General features: G+C 30.5%; 3 protein-coding genes and 1 long non-coding RNA gene across 10 annotated transcripts in view; 1 reads left to right on the top strand and 3 right to left on the bottom strand.

Annotated features, from left to right (window-relative positions):
• Window positions 1–627: 627 nt before the first annotated feature.
• LOC143305695 (uncharacterized) lies at window positions 628–2054 on the bottom strand. Its single transcript, XR_013062787.1, has 4 exons — window positions 1881–2054; window positions 1408–1610; window positions 1124–1214; window positions 628–889 (listed from the first exon to the last, which is right to left on the bottom strand). It is a non-coding gene; the product is annotated as an uncharacterized LOC143305695 (long non-coding RNA).
• A 95-nt stretch (window positions 2055–2149) lies between these two features.
• Window positions 2150–10676, top strand: LOC117606948 (uncharacterized). Of its 4 annotated transcripts, none has more exons than XM_034330023.2 (7): window positions 2150–2305; window positions 2877–6795; window positions 6879–7045; window positions 7126–7301; window positions 7380–7590; window positions 7685–7828; window positions 8959–10676. In XM_034330023.2, the coding sequence occupies exons 2-7, from the start codon at window positions 2925–2927 to the stop codon at window positions 9109–9111; spliced, it is 4722 nt and encodes a 1573-aa protein (XP_034185914.2). In that variant the 5' UTR covers window positions 2150–2305; window positions 2877–2924; the 3' UTR covers window positions 9112–10676. The 4 variants fall into 4 exon arrangements, with proteins under 4 accessions (XP_034185914.2, XP_034185916.2, XP_034185915.2 ...); XM_034330025.2 differs by lacking the exon at window positions 2150–2305 and adding an exon at window positions 2312–2479; XM_034330024.2 differs by lacking the exon at window positions 2150–2305 and adding an exon at window positions 2312–2483.
• On the bottom strand, window positions 7813–8842 carry LOC117606953 (kappa-scoloptoxin(11)-Ss1a-like). Of its 2 annotated transcripts, XM_034330039.2 has the most exons (5): window positions 8675–8842; window positions 8393–8581; window positions 8272–8335; window positions 8129–8205; window positions 7813–8047 (listed from the first exon to the last, which is right to left on the bottom strand). In XM_034330039.2, exons 1-5 carry the CDS (start codon window positions 8780–8782, stop codon window positions 7859–7861), a joined length of 627 nt encoding a protein of 208 aa, XP_034185930.2. In that variant the 5' UTR covers window positions 8783–8842; the 3' UTR covers window positions 7813–7858. The 2 variants fall into 2 exon arrangements, with proteins under 2 accessions (XP_034185930.2, XP_034185929.2); XM_034330038.2 differs by having other exon boundaries at window positions 8129–8335; window positions 8675–8834.
• Window positions 10677–10778: 102 nt separating the features above from the next.
• The window catches only part of Svil (Supervillin), a 10709-nt gene continuing 7812 nt past the window's right edge, over window positions 10779–13675 (bottom strand). For all 3 annotated transcript variants that reach the window (XM_034330011.2, XM_076690210.1, XM_076690212.1), the window contains 8 exons: window positions 13213–13674; window positions 12833–13135; window positions 12471–12743; window positions 12275–12398; window positions 12006–12200; window positions 11655–11929; window positions 11437–11592; window positions 10779–11353 (listed from right to left, as the gene is read on the bottom strand). In XM_034330011.2, the coding sequence (XP_034185902.2) occupies window positions 11267–11353; window positions 11437–11592; window positions 11655–11929; window positions 12006–12200; window positions 12275–12398; window positions 12471–12743; window positions 12833–13135; window positions 13213–13674 (1875 nt within the window). In that variant the 3' untranslated portion in view covers window positions 10779–11266. The remainder of the gene's footprint in view (window positions 11354–11436; window positions 11593–11654; window positions 11930–12005; window positions 12201–12274; window positions 12399–12470; window positions 12744–12832; window positions 13136–13212; window position 13675) is intronic.

The following is a 13675-nucleotide window of genomic DNA, read 5'->3' as shown; positions in this document are numbered from 1 at the left end:
TGAAGATAATTTAATCTTACCTGTTGCAGACACGTGAAAGACGGACGAAGCTTCAGAGAGGACTGATGCACTACGCCACAAATCGACGCACTCGCTCACACAACGACGTGTCTGATTGGTCGAAATGAGAGGACGCCAACATGGGACGACCAATCACAGCCATCGATAGAAGTTTCAAAGTGCTTCGAAACTTTAATACTAATCGTAAGGGAAAGGTTCGTTAAAAATTATCGACGCCATATTGAAATAAAATCAAGATTACTTTTTTCAACTTTAAACACCAAAATATAAGAAACAAAGTAGAAAAAATATAAGATATTGACGGGATTTAAGAAATTATTGATATAAAAGCAGAATAAATGAAGGAAATGTTATTTTAATTCGTATCTATATCGGCGTAATAGTAAAAAACGAGAAAATCAATTATCACGATATATAACAATAAATTACGGGAAAAATGTACTAAAAACATGAAAAAATGCAATAATATTTGAAAAATTATTGATATAAAGGGAATATAATTCAGATTCTGCTGTTCCAACATCATCGTGAATTCACGGCAAGAGCAACAAATTTAACCTCACGTATTTTTAAAGACAACCTCGAATTAATGTCAAAAAACAAAAAGCTAGACTTCTCTTCGATTTTTCTTCCTGTTTCTTGTACTTCTAACACTATAAAGACAATTTAATTTAATATTTTAAAATAATTTAATCTTACCTGTTGCAGACACGTGCTAAACGGACGAAGCTTCGAAGAGGAATGATGCACTACGCCAGACTCTGCGCAACGCTTCCTTTAACGATGAATCTGATTGGTCGAAATAGGAGGACGCCATAATGGAATGACCAATCACAGGCATTGGCAGAAACTTCGAATTGCTTTGAAACTTTAACATTAAAAGAATGAAAAGATTCGTTGATAATTATCAACGCCATATTGAAATATGATCAAGATTACTTTTTTCACTTTAAAGCACCGAAATATAAGAAAAAAATTAGAAAAATACATAAGATATTAATGGCATTTAATAAATTATCACCATAAAAGCAGAATAAATGAGAAATATGTGATTTTAATTCATATCTGTATCGACAAAGTAGAGTATAAATTTTCAGCTTACGCATTTCTGAACACAATGTGGAAATGATGTCAGAAGTCACGACTCCGGGGTTCTCTTCAACTTTGTCTTCTGTTTTTTGTATTTTTGATACCTAATACACAATTTAATATAATATTTTAATACTATTAAACGTTCACATAATAAATACAAGAAAAAAAAAATGAATAATATATTTCTTTAGTTTCATTACAATACCCATCTTGTTTTAAACTCTAATTATTGGTAATTAACTTATGAATAGAGAGAAATATTAATTTAGTATGTATTTTTATGTCACACCCTACCTTATCAATCGGGTAATTAAAAATTATATTATTATATGGTTCCCAAGTCACTTTTAATATTAATATCGTCAAAATTAGGATCATGAGAATTCCTGCTTTCTCTATACCACCATTTTCCACATGAAAGCTTACTTAGCTCGGTATTGTAATTGCATTGAAATCATAACCTATACGTTGGGAATGGCCGTAGAGAGAGGGAAAGACTGAAACAAAATTTGATTGTCTTTAATCCATTTGATACCTCGATTTTGATTACATGTCAAAGTATCACATTTTATTAACGAATAAATATTTTAATAATACACTTTTGTATATGCAATGATTTTGTATTAAAACGACGTACATAATAATTATATATATATATATATACATCATCATTGATTTATTGCCATTAAATATGATGTAAATAGTATGTGCATAAATACGTATGTTAGTTATAAGGAATTAATAACAGGAGAAAACTTTTTTCTTACCTTTAATTGACTATTTGTCATGTATATGTAAGCACCAATAATAACCCCGTTTACTTAATTACTAGAAATCGTCGAATGTAATTGCACAAGATTTATACCTTTACTGTATGACTGTGGAATATATGTTCAGTTTTAATTTTAAATTAAAGATTCATTTTTTGCGTGATTCATGTCTATGTTATAAAAAATTTAAATAATAGTATTTAAATTGATAACAGTAGTATGAATGTCTGACTTCATTCATGTAAACATTGTGTTTGGATTTAAGAAAATAATTGTTTTTCCGTGTGAAACCTATCATTGTGCGATTTATATGAAATATTTAATGAACAAGATTCTTCTGTTCTAAAGTGATGCTTATAATACTTAAATAATATGTAATTTTTATTGTAATCTACACAGTATGGACAAGGTAGTCCTGATTGGTAAGTTTTCTACCCTGCCATTAATAATGTTTTGCACATCTTACAAAAATACTGTTAAATAATAAAAAACACGAGTGAAGGGAGTTTTAATTAAAAATATCAGACAATATTATTATTATCGAAGAACAGAAATAAACATATATAATCGTTAAATTGTTATAAATGGATTGTTATGTATGTACGTAAATACATACATAGTGTGTTATTTATTGTGGATAATTTGACGAAAGATTAAAATATCGTAGTTTTATTCTTATAGTTTTTAATTAAGATTTTATTTTAAAATGTACTTATCATACAAATTATATGATATTTTGTTTGCGTTTTGTTTAATAAAAAGGGAGATAAATCTATTTTCTGAATAAATTAAGAATCCATGTAAGGTTATGATAGGTTTTAAGAAAAATTGTTTAATTTACGTCTAACAAATAATACATACCATTTAGAAACTTGCATAGTTAAATTAATTTAATGAAAATGAATATCCAATAAATATTTGTTTTTTAATAATTACTTCATTTATCATTTTTTTTAGGAATCAATGACATTAATTATTCTTTTTTATTAACAGGACAGCCCATGGTTTGTTAAATAATTGTAATAACCTTGATGTTTTAACATGGAACAAGTAGATGAAGAACAGATTGATACCGTACAGATAAAACCAGAAAATACACAATTATCTTCTTCATTGGATTCAGAAACAAATATTAATAACGTAACAAATATTCCTGACAATCAGGAAAGTAGTTCATCAGATTACACCAATAATGTAATTCAGAATGTTTTTCCAATAAATGAATGTGATATAAAGGAAGATGTAAAAATTGAAATAATAGATAATTTATATAATTATACTGTCAATGAGTCACAGCAAGAGGTAGTAAATCATGATACACAAATCGATGATAATCAGTACAAAAAGAATGAAAAGGAATATAAAGAAAACCAAGTAAATGATTTAATTGAATGTAAGCATGAATCCACAGAAGGTGCATCTTTAGATAAAGAAAGTACAAAATTTTCAAATAATACAGAGTTAATTAATATAGATAAGGATAAACAAACTTTTGAAAAGCATGATGTTTGTACAGTGTTAAACATAGATACAGTTGGGGATACTAATGCTCAGTGTCAAGCATTAATTAAGACATTAAGTCAAACTTTTGAAGACAAGGACCAATCTTTGCACGATGCAGACACAAATGCAGATTTATCTACATTAAATGATGGTAATTCAGAAGTTATGGTAGTGACTGTAGAAACTGTACGTATCAATGATTCAAATGAATCCACAGAAGAGAATATTGTTCTTACTGTACGTGAGAAGGATGTAGCAGTAGATTCCAATGAAAATGATACTTCAGTGAATGAAAAAAAAATTAAGGATGGAGAAATTGTAAATGAAGAATTTAATCTGATAGATTATACACAAGAAAATGAGGGAACTATAATAGAGGTAATTTCGACAGAAGTTGTAGATTCAGAAATACCTGAAACATACAAAAAAGAAATCTTAAACCGTACCGTTTCTGAGAAAGATTCTATAACTTCTACCACATCAGAAGAAGTAAAATCACAAATTCCGAATAATGCTAATGTTTATAGTAATAAAATAGAAGAAAGATATAACGTTGGCGAAGAAGATAAGACAAAACTGGCAGAGATAAAAGATGAAGGCAAGACTGAAATTTGTGATAGTTCATTTAAGAGTAGCGAAATTGTCCTTAGTAAGGTTGTCACACCTGTACATGTTGATAATCTACAAGAAGAAAATATATCTACCAATGAGGTGAACAAAATTAATGCAAGTAATAAAAGAAGCGTGATTCAAGATATTTTTGATGACTGGCGGGACGAGAATGCAGAAGATGATAACCAATCAGCATCTAAAATGCAAGACACTGTAGAAATTGAACTAAAAACTTTATTAAATGATACGAAAACAATACAGACAATAGAAGAGGATGCAGTTGTACTAGTTGAAGAAGAGGTCACATGTTTAAAAGAAGAGTTTGCTGCGGGTGCTAAAAAAGTTACAGAAGATGTGGAGATTGTTAAAGAAAATAAAGATGCACAAATATCAAAAGAACAAATAAGTAACAATCAGCCTGTAAACAAGCATGTTCAAAATAATATAAAACCATCGCATAAGGATCAAGTTAATTCTTCGGTATCACAGAATTCTGAACACACTGTAAAAGACACAACTCATGATTCGGTTACATGTAGTCAAATATCATCGTCGCAAACACCAGTTACGAGTGTTAGTCGTGGTCGTAATTTAACTAGCCAAATAGCTTCACCAGCTGAAGTAACAGAAGCATTGAAGGAAAGGCTTCGTGAGAAACAGAAAATTGTTGAAGCACCACCCGGACCTGATATATTTTTTGTGAAGAAACTAACTCAAAGATTATCAAGTAAGTTAGCAGGTAGTCCAGCAAGTTCTTTACCAGCTCTTATACCATTACCTCAGTCTGCTACTCAACCGTCTACTCACTGTGACAAAAAATCAATAGATAATACAAGTGCAGCAGCTAACAAAGAAAGTAGTTCTGATAATAAAGAATTGTTAGCAATATTGGAAGGTGATGTTGATCCAGATTGGTCAAACTTAAAGCCACCAACTTTAACTGAAGAGGGAAAAAATCCAATAAATGTTGAACATAGTGGTCATAACACACCGCCAAAACTTGATCCTTTGATTGAACGAGAATTAGCATTAAAACAACTTCTAGAATTACCTGTTAATCCCGTGAAAAGGAGTGCACCAAGGAAAAAGAAAACATCTAAACCTAGTGAAGTTTCTAAAGAAGTAGAAGCAAAACCCATGTCCGATATAAAAAAACAAATTGTGAATATTGATTTAATAGATGAAACTACTGAATCCTCTGTAAAAGATACAAACCCTGAGTCTGAGTCTGAGTCCTCTCCTACGATTATTGAGCAGCATACTTTAGAAAAAAGTATAGAATCAAATATGCAAGATGTACGACTGGATGAATCGAGATCCGGAAGAAAACGGAAACCTACCGAAAAAGCTAGAGAGCATGAACAGCAACAAAATATTGTAAAACGGCAAAAGATAAACAAAAGTAAAACTTCGTTAAAAAAGCAGATCCAAGAAAAGATGTCACAAATTACAGCGGACGTTAGTTTAACTGAAGATCATGTATCTGAGGAAAATATTTTACCTGCTAATAATATTAAGAATGATGTTGATGTTACAATAACAAAAGTGGTAACAAACAAACAGGGTGCAGATAATAATGATAAAGTTGATTCGGTATTGAATAAATCTGAGAATATACTTTTAAAACGTCCAAAGCAAAGTCTTAGTAAAAAGGCATCACAATCTATTACTACAAGAAATATGGTGGTAAAGAAAATTTTGAGGCCAAATATGCCTTCTAATAAAAAAGCTATTAGTTTAAAAACAAAACTGAATACACCATCAAAAAAGACTGGATCAAAAATTGTTTCAAAATCAAAACGAGTAACAGAGAACAACCCTGGAGATTCTAAACCGAAAAAGAAGATCATAAATGAAATAGATAGATTACTTCAAGACGAAGGTGTTGTAAATTTATTATACGATGTGGAACAACCAGATAAAAAGCGATTAATTCCTATTACCAAGTCCCAAGCAAAAGTTATGGATATACAGAAAGTACAACGTGAACTTAAAATTAGAAAAAAATTGGTACGCAATGCCGTTTTAAGATTACGTACTTCGACATCGGGCGTATCAAAAGTTTCGCCAAGATCTAAAAGAACGTCTGTATATTTAAACGACATGCATTTAGATAAGAAAATTGGTGATCAAGTTACAACTGTAAAACCAGTTAATGAAACATCTCAAGAATTTATTTTACCTGCAAAAATAAGGAATGCAGCGGACGCATCTGTTATAATTAGAAGACATTCATCTAGTTCGTTTTCCAGTGCATCTGGAAGTCCTAGAGTTAGTATTGATAGTCCAGAAAAGAATGATGGAGTTAAAATTATTGACGAAGGAGGGTCTCATTCTTTGAGATCTACAAAGAGAAGACTTTCGCAAGAGGATAAAACAAATGCAAAGAAAATTAAAAAGAAGACTGTACCAAAAATAGATACAGAAACCGTTACTATTGACACCAGAGAAGATAAAATGATATTTCCTCCGCGTCTGAATAAAAAATCAGATCCAAAGAAAACTGATAATAAAAGTTCTAAGCAATCAGAAACTACTCTAATAAATGAAACAAATAGCGGTTTAGGCAAAGTAATCACACGATCGAATGGTGCAGCTACAGGTAAGGTAACATCTAAAACGAAGAAAACTGCAAAGAACAAAGTTACATTTGGTAAAGCAAATGAACAGGATAATGAAGAATTTTCCAAAGAAGAAGATGAGCTTTCAGCCTGCCTTGCAGAAGCTGCAAATGCTCTTTCAGTAGTCAGTGCTGGAAGTAGATCAGGAAGTTCAACGGCAAATCGTAAAAGCAAAGGTGAAATGAATAATTTAAAGATAATAATAATTCTTTATTATTTTTAATAAACATTTATTAACTATAAAACGCTAATTTTTCAGTAAATGCAAATATTACGAAGGTAGTGGAATTAGATAATAAAACAAAAATGGAAACTCGTAGTCAGTTCAGTAATAAAGAAATCAACGTACGCCGACACGGTAATCTTGTCCAGTTAATACTTACACCGTCATCTTCAACAAAAATAAGAAATGCTCTCACTCTGCAGGTATTGTATTTAATATCTTGTTACAAATCTATCAAATGTATAATGTATACAATAATTAATGATTTTGTAATGATTTTTAGGTGATGCAAGAGTTTCGCGAAACATTATCAATTTTAAGAAAAGATGATGACTGTAGAGTTGTTTTACTAACGTCAACAGGTAGCAGTTTTTGCGAAGGTCTTGAACTTTCTACGCTATTGCATGCAAACAAAGAAGAACGGCGAATTCGTGCCGAAGAAGTGGCGGATGCTGTTAAGTATGTAGTTGTTGTTATAAAAATTCTCTATAACTTATTCTGTTATGTTAAACTAAACTCATTTTTTCCCGTATTTAGAGATTTTATTAAAACTTTAGCATCATTTAATAAACCTATTGTGGCTGGAGTACAGGGTTCTGCAGTTGGACTTGGAGTAACAATGTTGCCTTTGTTTGATCTTGTGATAGCTAGTGATAAAGCAACATTCAGTACACCTTATGGGAAGTTGGGGCAAATTGCTGAAGGTGCTGCTGTTTACACGTTATCACATATATTAGGAAGTGCAATTGTAAGTGTGCAATTTAAATGTGTTATTTCATTATACATTCTTTATACATACATATGTAATCAAGACGATAAAAGTAATTTTTTTTCTTTTACAGACAAGTGAATTATTATTAGGTGGAAGAACACTAACCGCTAGTGAAGCATTAAGAGCTGGTCTTGTTACTCGAGTTCTATGGCCTGATAGATTTCAAGTGGAATTATTACCAACTTTAAAAGCCATGAGTGAACAATCTTCACAGGTATGTATTTTTCTTAAAAATAATTAAACGTTACATATTTTTGAATGGAAGACAGAACCCTTTGTAAGCAGGCCCAGAATAAAGTAGTTCTTGAACATTTTCCCTATTTTGATCCTTAAAGACACACAAATGATTTTGGGGACAAGTACATCTGTAATATGTTGAATATATATCAGTTCGTATATGTCCACAAAATTCCTGAGCAATGCATGTTCTTTTCTATATAAAAAATATAACAGAAAATTTATTAGAATATTTAAATGATTAAAACATCTATTAACTTTAAATATACATATATACCTTGACACATTTGAATGTTTGTATAATGAGATCATTTTCTTCGTACATGTATCTTTGAAGCCTCCAGTAATGTGATTCTGGGCAAATGCAGTTTACAGTTACATTATATGGCGTTAAAAAAGAATTATCTCTATCACTTTTACCATATATTTGTATTGCCTCTTCACTATGCGTACATACATTCATCTTTGTTATTGTAGAACAAAACTAGAAAAAATAAGTACATTTTCTAAAGTGCAACATATAATAGACGTTTTTCCATACCTTCATATATGATTTATTATTCAACCGAACGGATGAATTTTCAGGTTCTTTCATCCATTGCCACGGGCATTCCTTTCTATTAGGACAACGACAAAGTCTTTCTGTTAAACTAGATGCCCAAAATCGTTCATAAATCACATTACACGCTTCGTTAACTTTACATTCGTGTAAATCACTTTCTCCGTTAATCTGCATCAATGTCATAAGTTAAATATTTCTTTTACATACAATATTTTTGTACATTTCTTATGTAATGCATAATATTTAAACATACGTACTTACATCATCTGAATATTTGAATGTAACATTGTTTAACTTACTGTTAATTATAATATAACTCCCGAAGCATTTAGTTATTATGGGTAATAGAAAATAAATTAAAACTAACATTTTTATATATTCGTTAATCGAATGAAACTTATGTCATAAATAACAGTAGAATGTTCCACTCATGCCTATATAGCTGTTAATGAGTATATAAAGCTAATTAATATTTATGCTACACGTCCTGATTTCTATATTTACATATGCATTACTATTTTAATGCTCTGTCTATTCATTTTCAGTCTATGGAAGCTACAAAAACACTGCTACGACATAGTTTGCGGAAAAAATTAGATGCAGCATTGGAATCAGAGACCTATTTACTGATCCAACACTGGTGTTCCATAGAATGTCAAAATGCCATAAAGGCTTATATTGACGGAAAAGTTCTGTGAATACACAAACGGTAACGATCGTTTTCTTTGTATATCTATTTTCGCTTACTTTTACTTTAAACTTAAAACGAAATAACAAGGATATTAAGTATAAATGAGGCAAATATTTTGATGAAGTATTACACGTGGCAGTAACAGTTTTATAATATGTATAACAATATGAAAATGTAAATACATATTTGTCACCTGTTATCTATAATTTGTATAAGAGATTGTATAATATATTCTTCCTTCCTAAAAGAAATTGTTTTAAAATTAGTTCTTACATTTATCATTGCATCAAATAAATTTAATTAATTATGTTCTTGTTGTGCATTGTTTATAACATTGAAGTTTATTGTTGATGATAATTATACAAAGTTATGATTTATATGTGGTTTATATCAGTGAATTAACAATAAATTTAATCTTAAGAATCTGTAAAATACGTATATATTAAAAATATGATTGTGTGCTACAGATGTCCAACGATTTGAATGGAAACACTAGTGTTATATTCCAACACAGCTAATATTGTTAATTAGGTGTGAAGATTAATAACGAGCTAATTCATTTGGGAACCTTAAAGTGAACAAAGAAATCATAACTCTGATGTGTTATTTTACATCACGCACGATTTTGATATAAGACGTAAAATACTGAATCAACTAATCAGATGAACTATTTTAATATTAGAAGATTTAGATATGATAGATTTATATGCGTACTTTAGTATATAATAGGTTGAGGCATTTAGCCTTTCATTGCTTTTAAGTTATGTTTTACATTAAAAAAAAAAAAAATAAAAAGATGTGTTTCAAAAATAATACATGTTACTTTAATCATTTATCGTTGCTTTGCGTTCGATGAGTTCAATCATGTTAGGTAATTATTGAAAAATTCGAAAGTAAAGATTTATAACTTGAGTTTATTTTATTACATTCCCTTTATATTCTATTGTAAAAAAAACTTAAATACTAAAAATGAATATGACACTGATTAAAGTAACAAATGTGTTTGTTGAACCATGTAACATACATATATCATATTTCTTTTTTATAAACTGCATAACTAATTTATGTTATTTGAGATATTTCCTCATGAGTGGACCTCATTTTGTGCATACGTGTGCGTGAGTGATTGAGTGCGTGCGTATGACATGTAAACTTTTCATAGAATATTCATATTCTAGATTAATGAAACGACCATTGTAAGCACTGGAGTGAATTTGTGTTCTCTGCATACACATTAACAAATTTTAAACTGAATTATACGTTCGAATTGAATTTATGATTCTTTTGTATTCTACATATAATCTTGTGCCTTGGTGAAATTATAAAAGAGTTTTTAAAAATAGATGGTAACAGCTTTATAATTTGCGCTTAAAGAAGTAGGAGTATGTTTAATTGGTTGTTGCAATTATTAAAGATATACTAAATTTGTTCTGCTTATTTTTTATGTATTAAAATGATAGATTTTATTAGTATTTTATTTGGGTATCCCATAAATCACAAATACAAAAAACATGTGAAATAAAGTTATTTTATTGTGATATATACTATACGATTTTTTTTTTTTTTTTTTTTTCCAATGAATTGAACTATTTAGTTTTTTCCTAGAACCAATACTACAACGTATAGAATGCACGTGATCGAGGATTTTAGGAGGGCTATAAAATAAGACTCGAGGAAACATTGAGAAATTTCATTAAATACTGTTCAAAAACATGAAGTATGTTGTAAAGAATACAGTCGCTCTTGTACAAATGTTACACATGTAAGAATAAGCCATTCTAAACATATTGTATTATCATTGAATACAAAGCCCATACAAATATAAAGGAAATATTCACAAGCCGATTTACGTTTAATATGTATTAAAAATATATAATTACCTATCTGTGTACGTGCCGTTGTATGTGCATACACACACGCACTATGTAGTATATATATATATATATATATATATTTGAAATAGTAGTAAACATCTTCAACTGTGTTATAATATTAGTTTCTTTTTTTCTGTTGATAGGCAACTTTAGGCGTATCTTAAACGCGGATACATTGAAAAATTAAAAAATCTGAAGTTATAAACATCATAAAACAATTAACAAAAACTTTATTAATTGTTTACAGGGGCAGCTATTTCTTGTAGGATCGGCAGTCAGAATATTTTATCAAAAAAGCCCTATTTCTTTCTTAAGGTTCACTTGTTTCCAAACCGGAAGTTCTCGAAATTCTTCTTTAGTCATACCTAACAGTTCCTGTTAGAAAGATATTCAACATGTAGCTTGCTAATTAATGAATTGTTTTAAAAAGTGTGAGTTATAACTTTTATAAAATTTACTTGAAAATGTTGTTGCGATAAGTACAATTCCAAGCGTGTAGGATCGACTCCTTCTGGTAAAGGTCGTTGTAATAATTGAGCTGGGGGATACGTGCTTTGTGTTAATCGGTTTAACTCACTCTCTGCAGTTAATACTTCGCCAGGTTTACGACCATCCTAATTGCAGAATATTTGTGTACATCCTATAACTTTAATAATTTGAATAAATAAATAAATACCTCTATGTTTAATTCCGCAATATCATCACGATATGTCCACGTAGGAAATAAATTTATGAATTGCAATGGTTCAAGACCAGCCCAGACTAGATAAATTGGGTACTTATTTGTTTCTGGATGAATTTTTTGCCAGTACTGCATTGCCATTGTCATAGCAGCTCTTCTTTCAGCTTGCCATCTTACAGCTTTACTACCAGACTGATCTTCTCCGCCATTATCAGGCCACCAACCTTGCCATATCCACAATTCATTTTTATTATTCAATAAAAATAAAGCTGAAATAATAATTTTATCGCTTTATATTCAGTGCAACCAATAAAAAACTATTACTCTATATATTTCACAAAATACCTGGTTGATGAGCTTGATACAACTCTTCCTGCAGAAAAGGAAACGGAGTTGGCAAAGAAGCACGATGAGGGCACAATATTTCTATAGGCTTAAATTCTTTAGAAATGCTTGATAAATGAAACAGTCTTGGAGTGTGTTCTTGTAATTGTTTTTTTTCTAACGATATATACAATTTTTTGTTCATTCTTCCTAACGCTATGTAATCAAATACGGATTATTAAATTAATCAGTCAGTATGTTAATAATATGATATTTATACTTGTATTTACCATTAGTGAATTCTTCTGGTTCCATTCCTTCATCAGTTTCAAGAATTTCTACATTACTTTCAGACGACAAACCAGTTTCCTGAGGTCGATTTTCTTGTAATTTTGTTGCTGCTTTAAGTATATTCTAAAAGCATTTTACCATTAAAGCAATTGAAATATAATTATAACGTTAAAATAAAGAATTTAAAAAGAATACCTTCTTAATATGAGGTAATGTATTGGATCCATGCCATATATAAATTTTATTATTTCTAGTATCTAGTAATATAAGAGAACCTCTGCTTCGTAATTGGCGAGTACTACAAGGAATCTCTATTAAAGACACCTCTGACTCTAAAGTACCTCGACATATGTACAATCGCCATCGTTCGTCGCATCTTGTATTCGTTTTCTTGCCACAATGTACAATCATTCCTCCAGAAAATAAATTTAAAAATGCAGCCGGTTCGTGTCCTTGAACTACACGAAGCTACAAAGAGTGTGTGTACGTACGCGTTTATGTGAGTTTGCAATATTTATTCAAAGTTATACTTTCACTGATATTTAATTGATAATTACCTGAGGCGCTTGATCGTTATCCAATTCAATAGTTAGTAACGCTGCAGCACCTTGTTCGTTCAAAGACGCATTCTGCCCTTGCCAAATAAAATACACCGAACGATCACGACCCTTTGCAGAATGCTTCGATGGCAAACCACTAAGCTCACGACCAGTAATTGTAACGGAATACATCCAATGAATAATATAACTGTCTCCCGAATAAAACTGACCAACGGATGACTTATCTAACAGAGTATGCGAGAATTCATCAATGTGCCACACTTTCACTCCAGTAGCAGTAACAACGTACTGTTTCATTAGCTGAAGAATTAAGTTATGATAGATAAATTGCTTAGAGCATTTAAACAATGTACCGGATTCATGTAAAAAAAAATTACCTCATCGTCATACCAACCAGTACCTCTACCCAAATGACTTCCTTCAAGAATTAAATCAACAGGAGTATTATTTTCTTCTAGTAAATTATCAATATTGCACACTTCTATAGTTATAGTTCCATCGACTTGTTCTTTACTTTTAGTCCCTCTAACTCGTATTATACCAGATACATTTGGCCAGTCAAGGAACTTTTCTCTGAAAAGTATTGTTTCTACGTGTTGCGTTAACTTGGCAAGTAAACACCATTTTGGTCTTAATTTAGAAGATTTTAAGTCTGTTTTTGACACAACACGTCTGCCAATCATAGACGCCGCAGTAATTGGACACACAGCACATTCTGTATAATCATATCCTTCTTGCCACATTTCTGTAGCCAGATGTGTTGCAAGTCTTTTCTTATCAGTCGAAGCTCCCTTTCCGCTCCATATGTACATTTCACTGCCAAAATCAAATACCAGAACC

Source organism: Osmia lignaria, chromosome 2 (genome assembly GCF_051020975.1).
Source record: "Osmia lignaria lignaria isolate PbOS001 chromosome 2, iyOsmLign1, whole genome shotgun sequence".
Lineage (NCBI taxonomy): Eukaryota > Metazoa > Arthropoda > Insecta > Hymenoptera > Megachilidae > Osmia > Osmia lignaria.
The sequence above is the reverse complement of the archived record's forward strand: the minus strand, read 5'-3'. Positions and strand labels throughout refer to the sequence as shown.

What these genes read in the sequence shown, in the direction of transcription:
- LOC117606948 (XM_034330023.2), top strand. Translation starts at nt 2,925, where the DNA reads ATGGAACAAGTAGATGAAGAACAGATTGATACCGTACAGATAAAACCA. An exon ending in GGCAAATCGTAAAAGCAAAG is followed by an intron (nt 6,796 to 6,878) that starts GTGAAATGAATA and finishes CTAATTTTTCAG; the next exon opens with TAAATGCAAATATTACGAAG. An exon ending in GAAATGCTCTCACTCTGCAG is followed by an intron (nt 7,046 to 7,125) that starts GTATTGTATTTA and finishes AATGATTTTTAG; the next exon opens with GTGATGCAAGAGTTTCGCGA.
- LOC117606953 (XM_034330038.2), bottom strand. Translation starts at nt 8,782, where the DNA reads ATGTTAGTTTTAATTTATTTTCTATTACCCATAATAACTAAATGCTTC. An exon ending in CATTCAAATATTCAGATGAT is followed by an intron (nt 8,582 to 8,674) that starts GTAAGTACGTAT and finishes ACATTGATGCAG; the next exon opens with ATTAACGGAGAAAGTGATTT. An exon ending in AAACATTCAAATGTGTCAAG is followed by an intron (nt 8,048 to 8,128) that starts GTATATATGTAT and finishes TTTTTTATATAG; the next exon opens with AAAAGAACATGCATTGCTCA.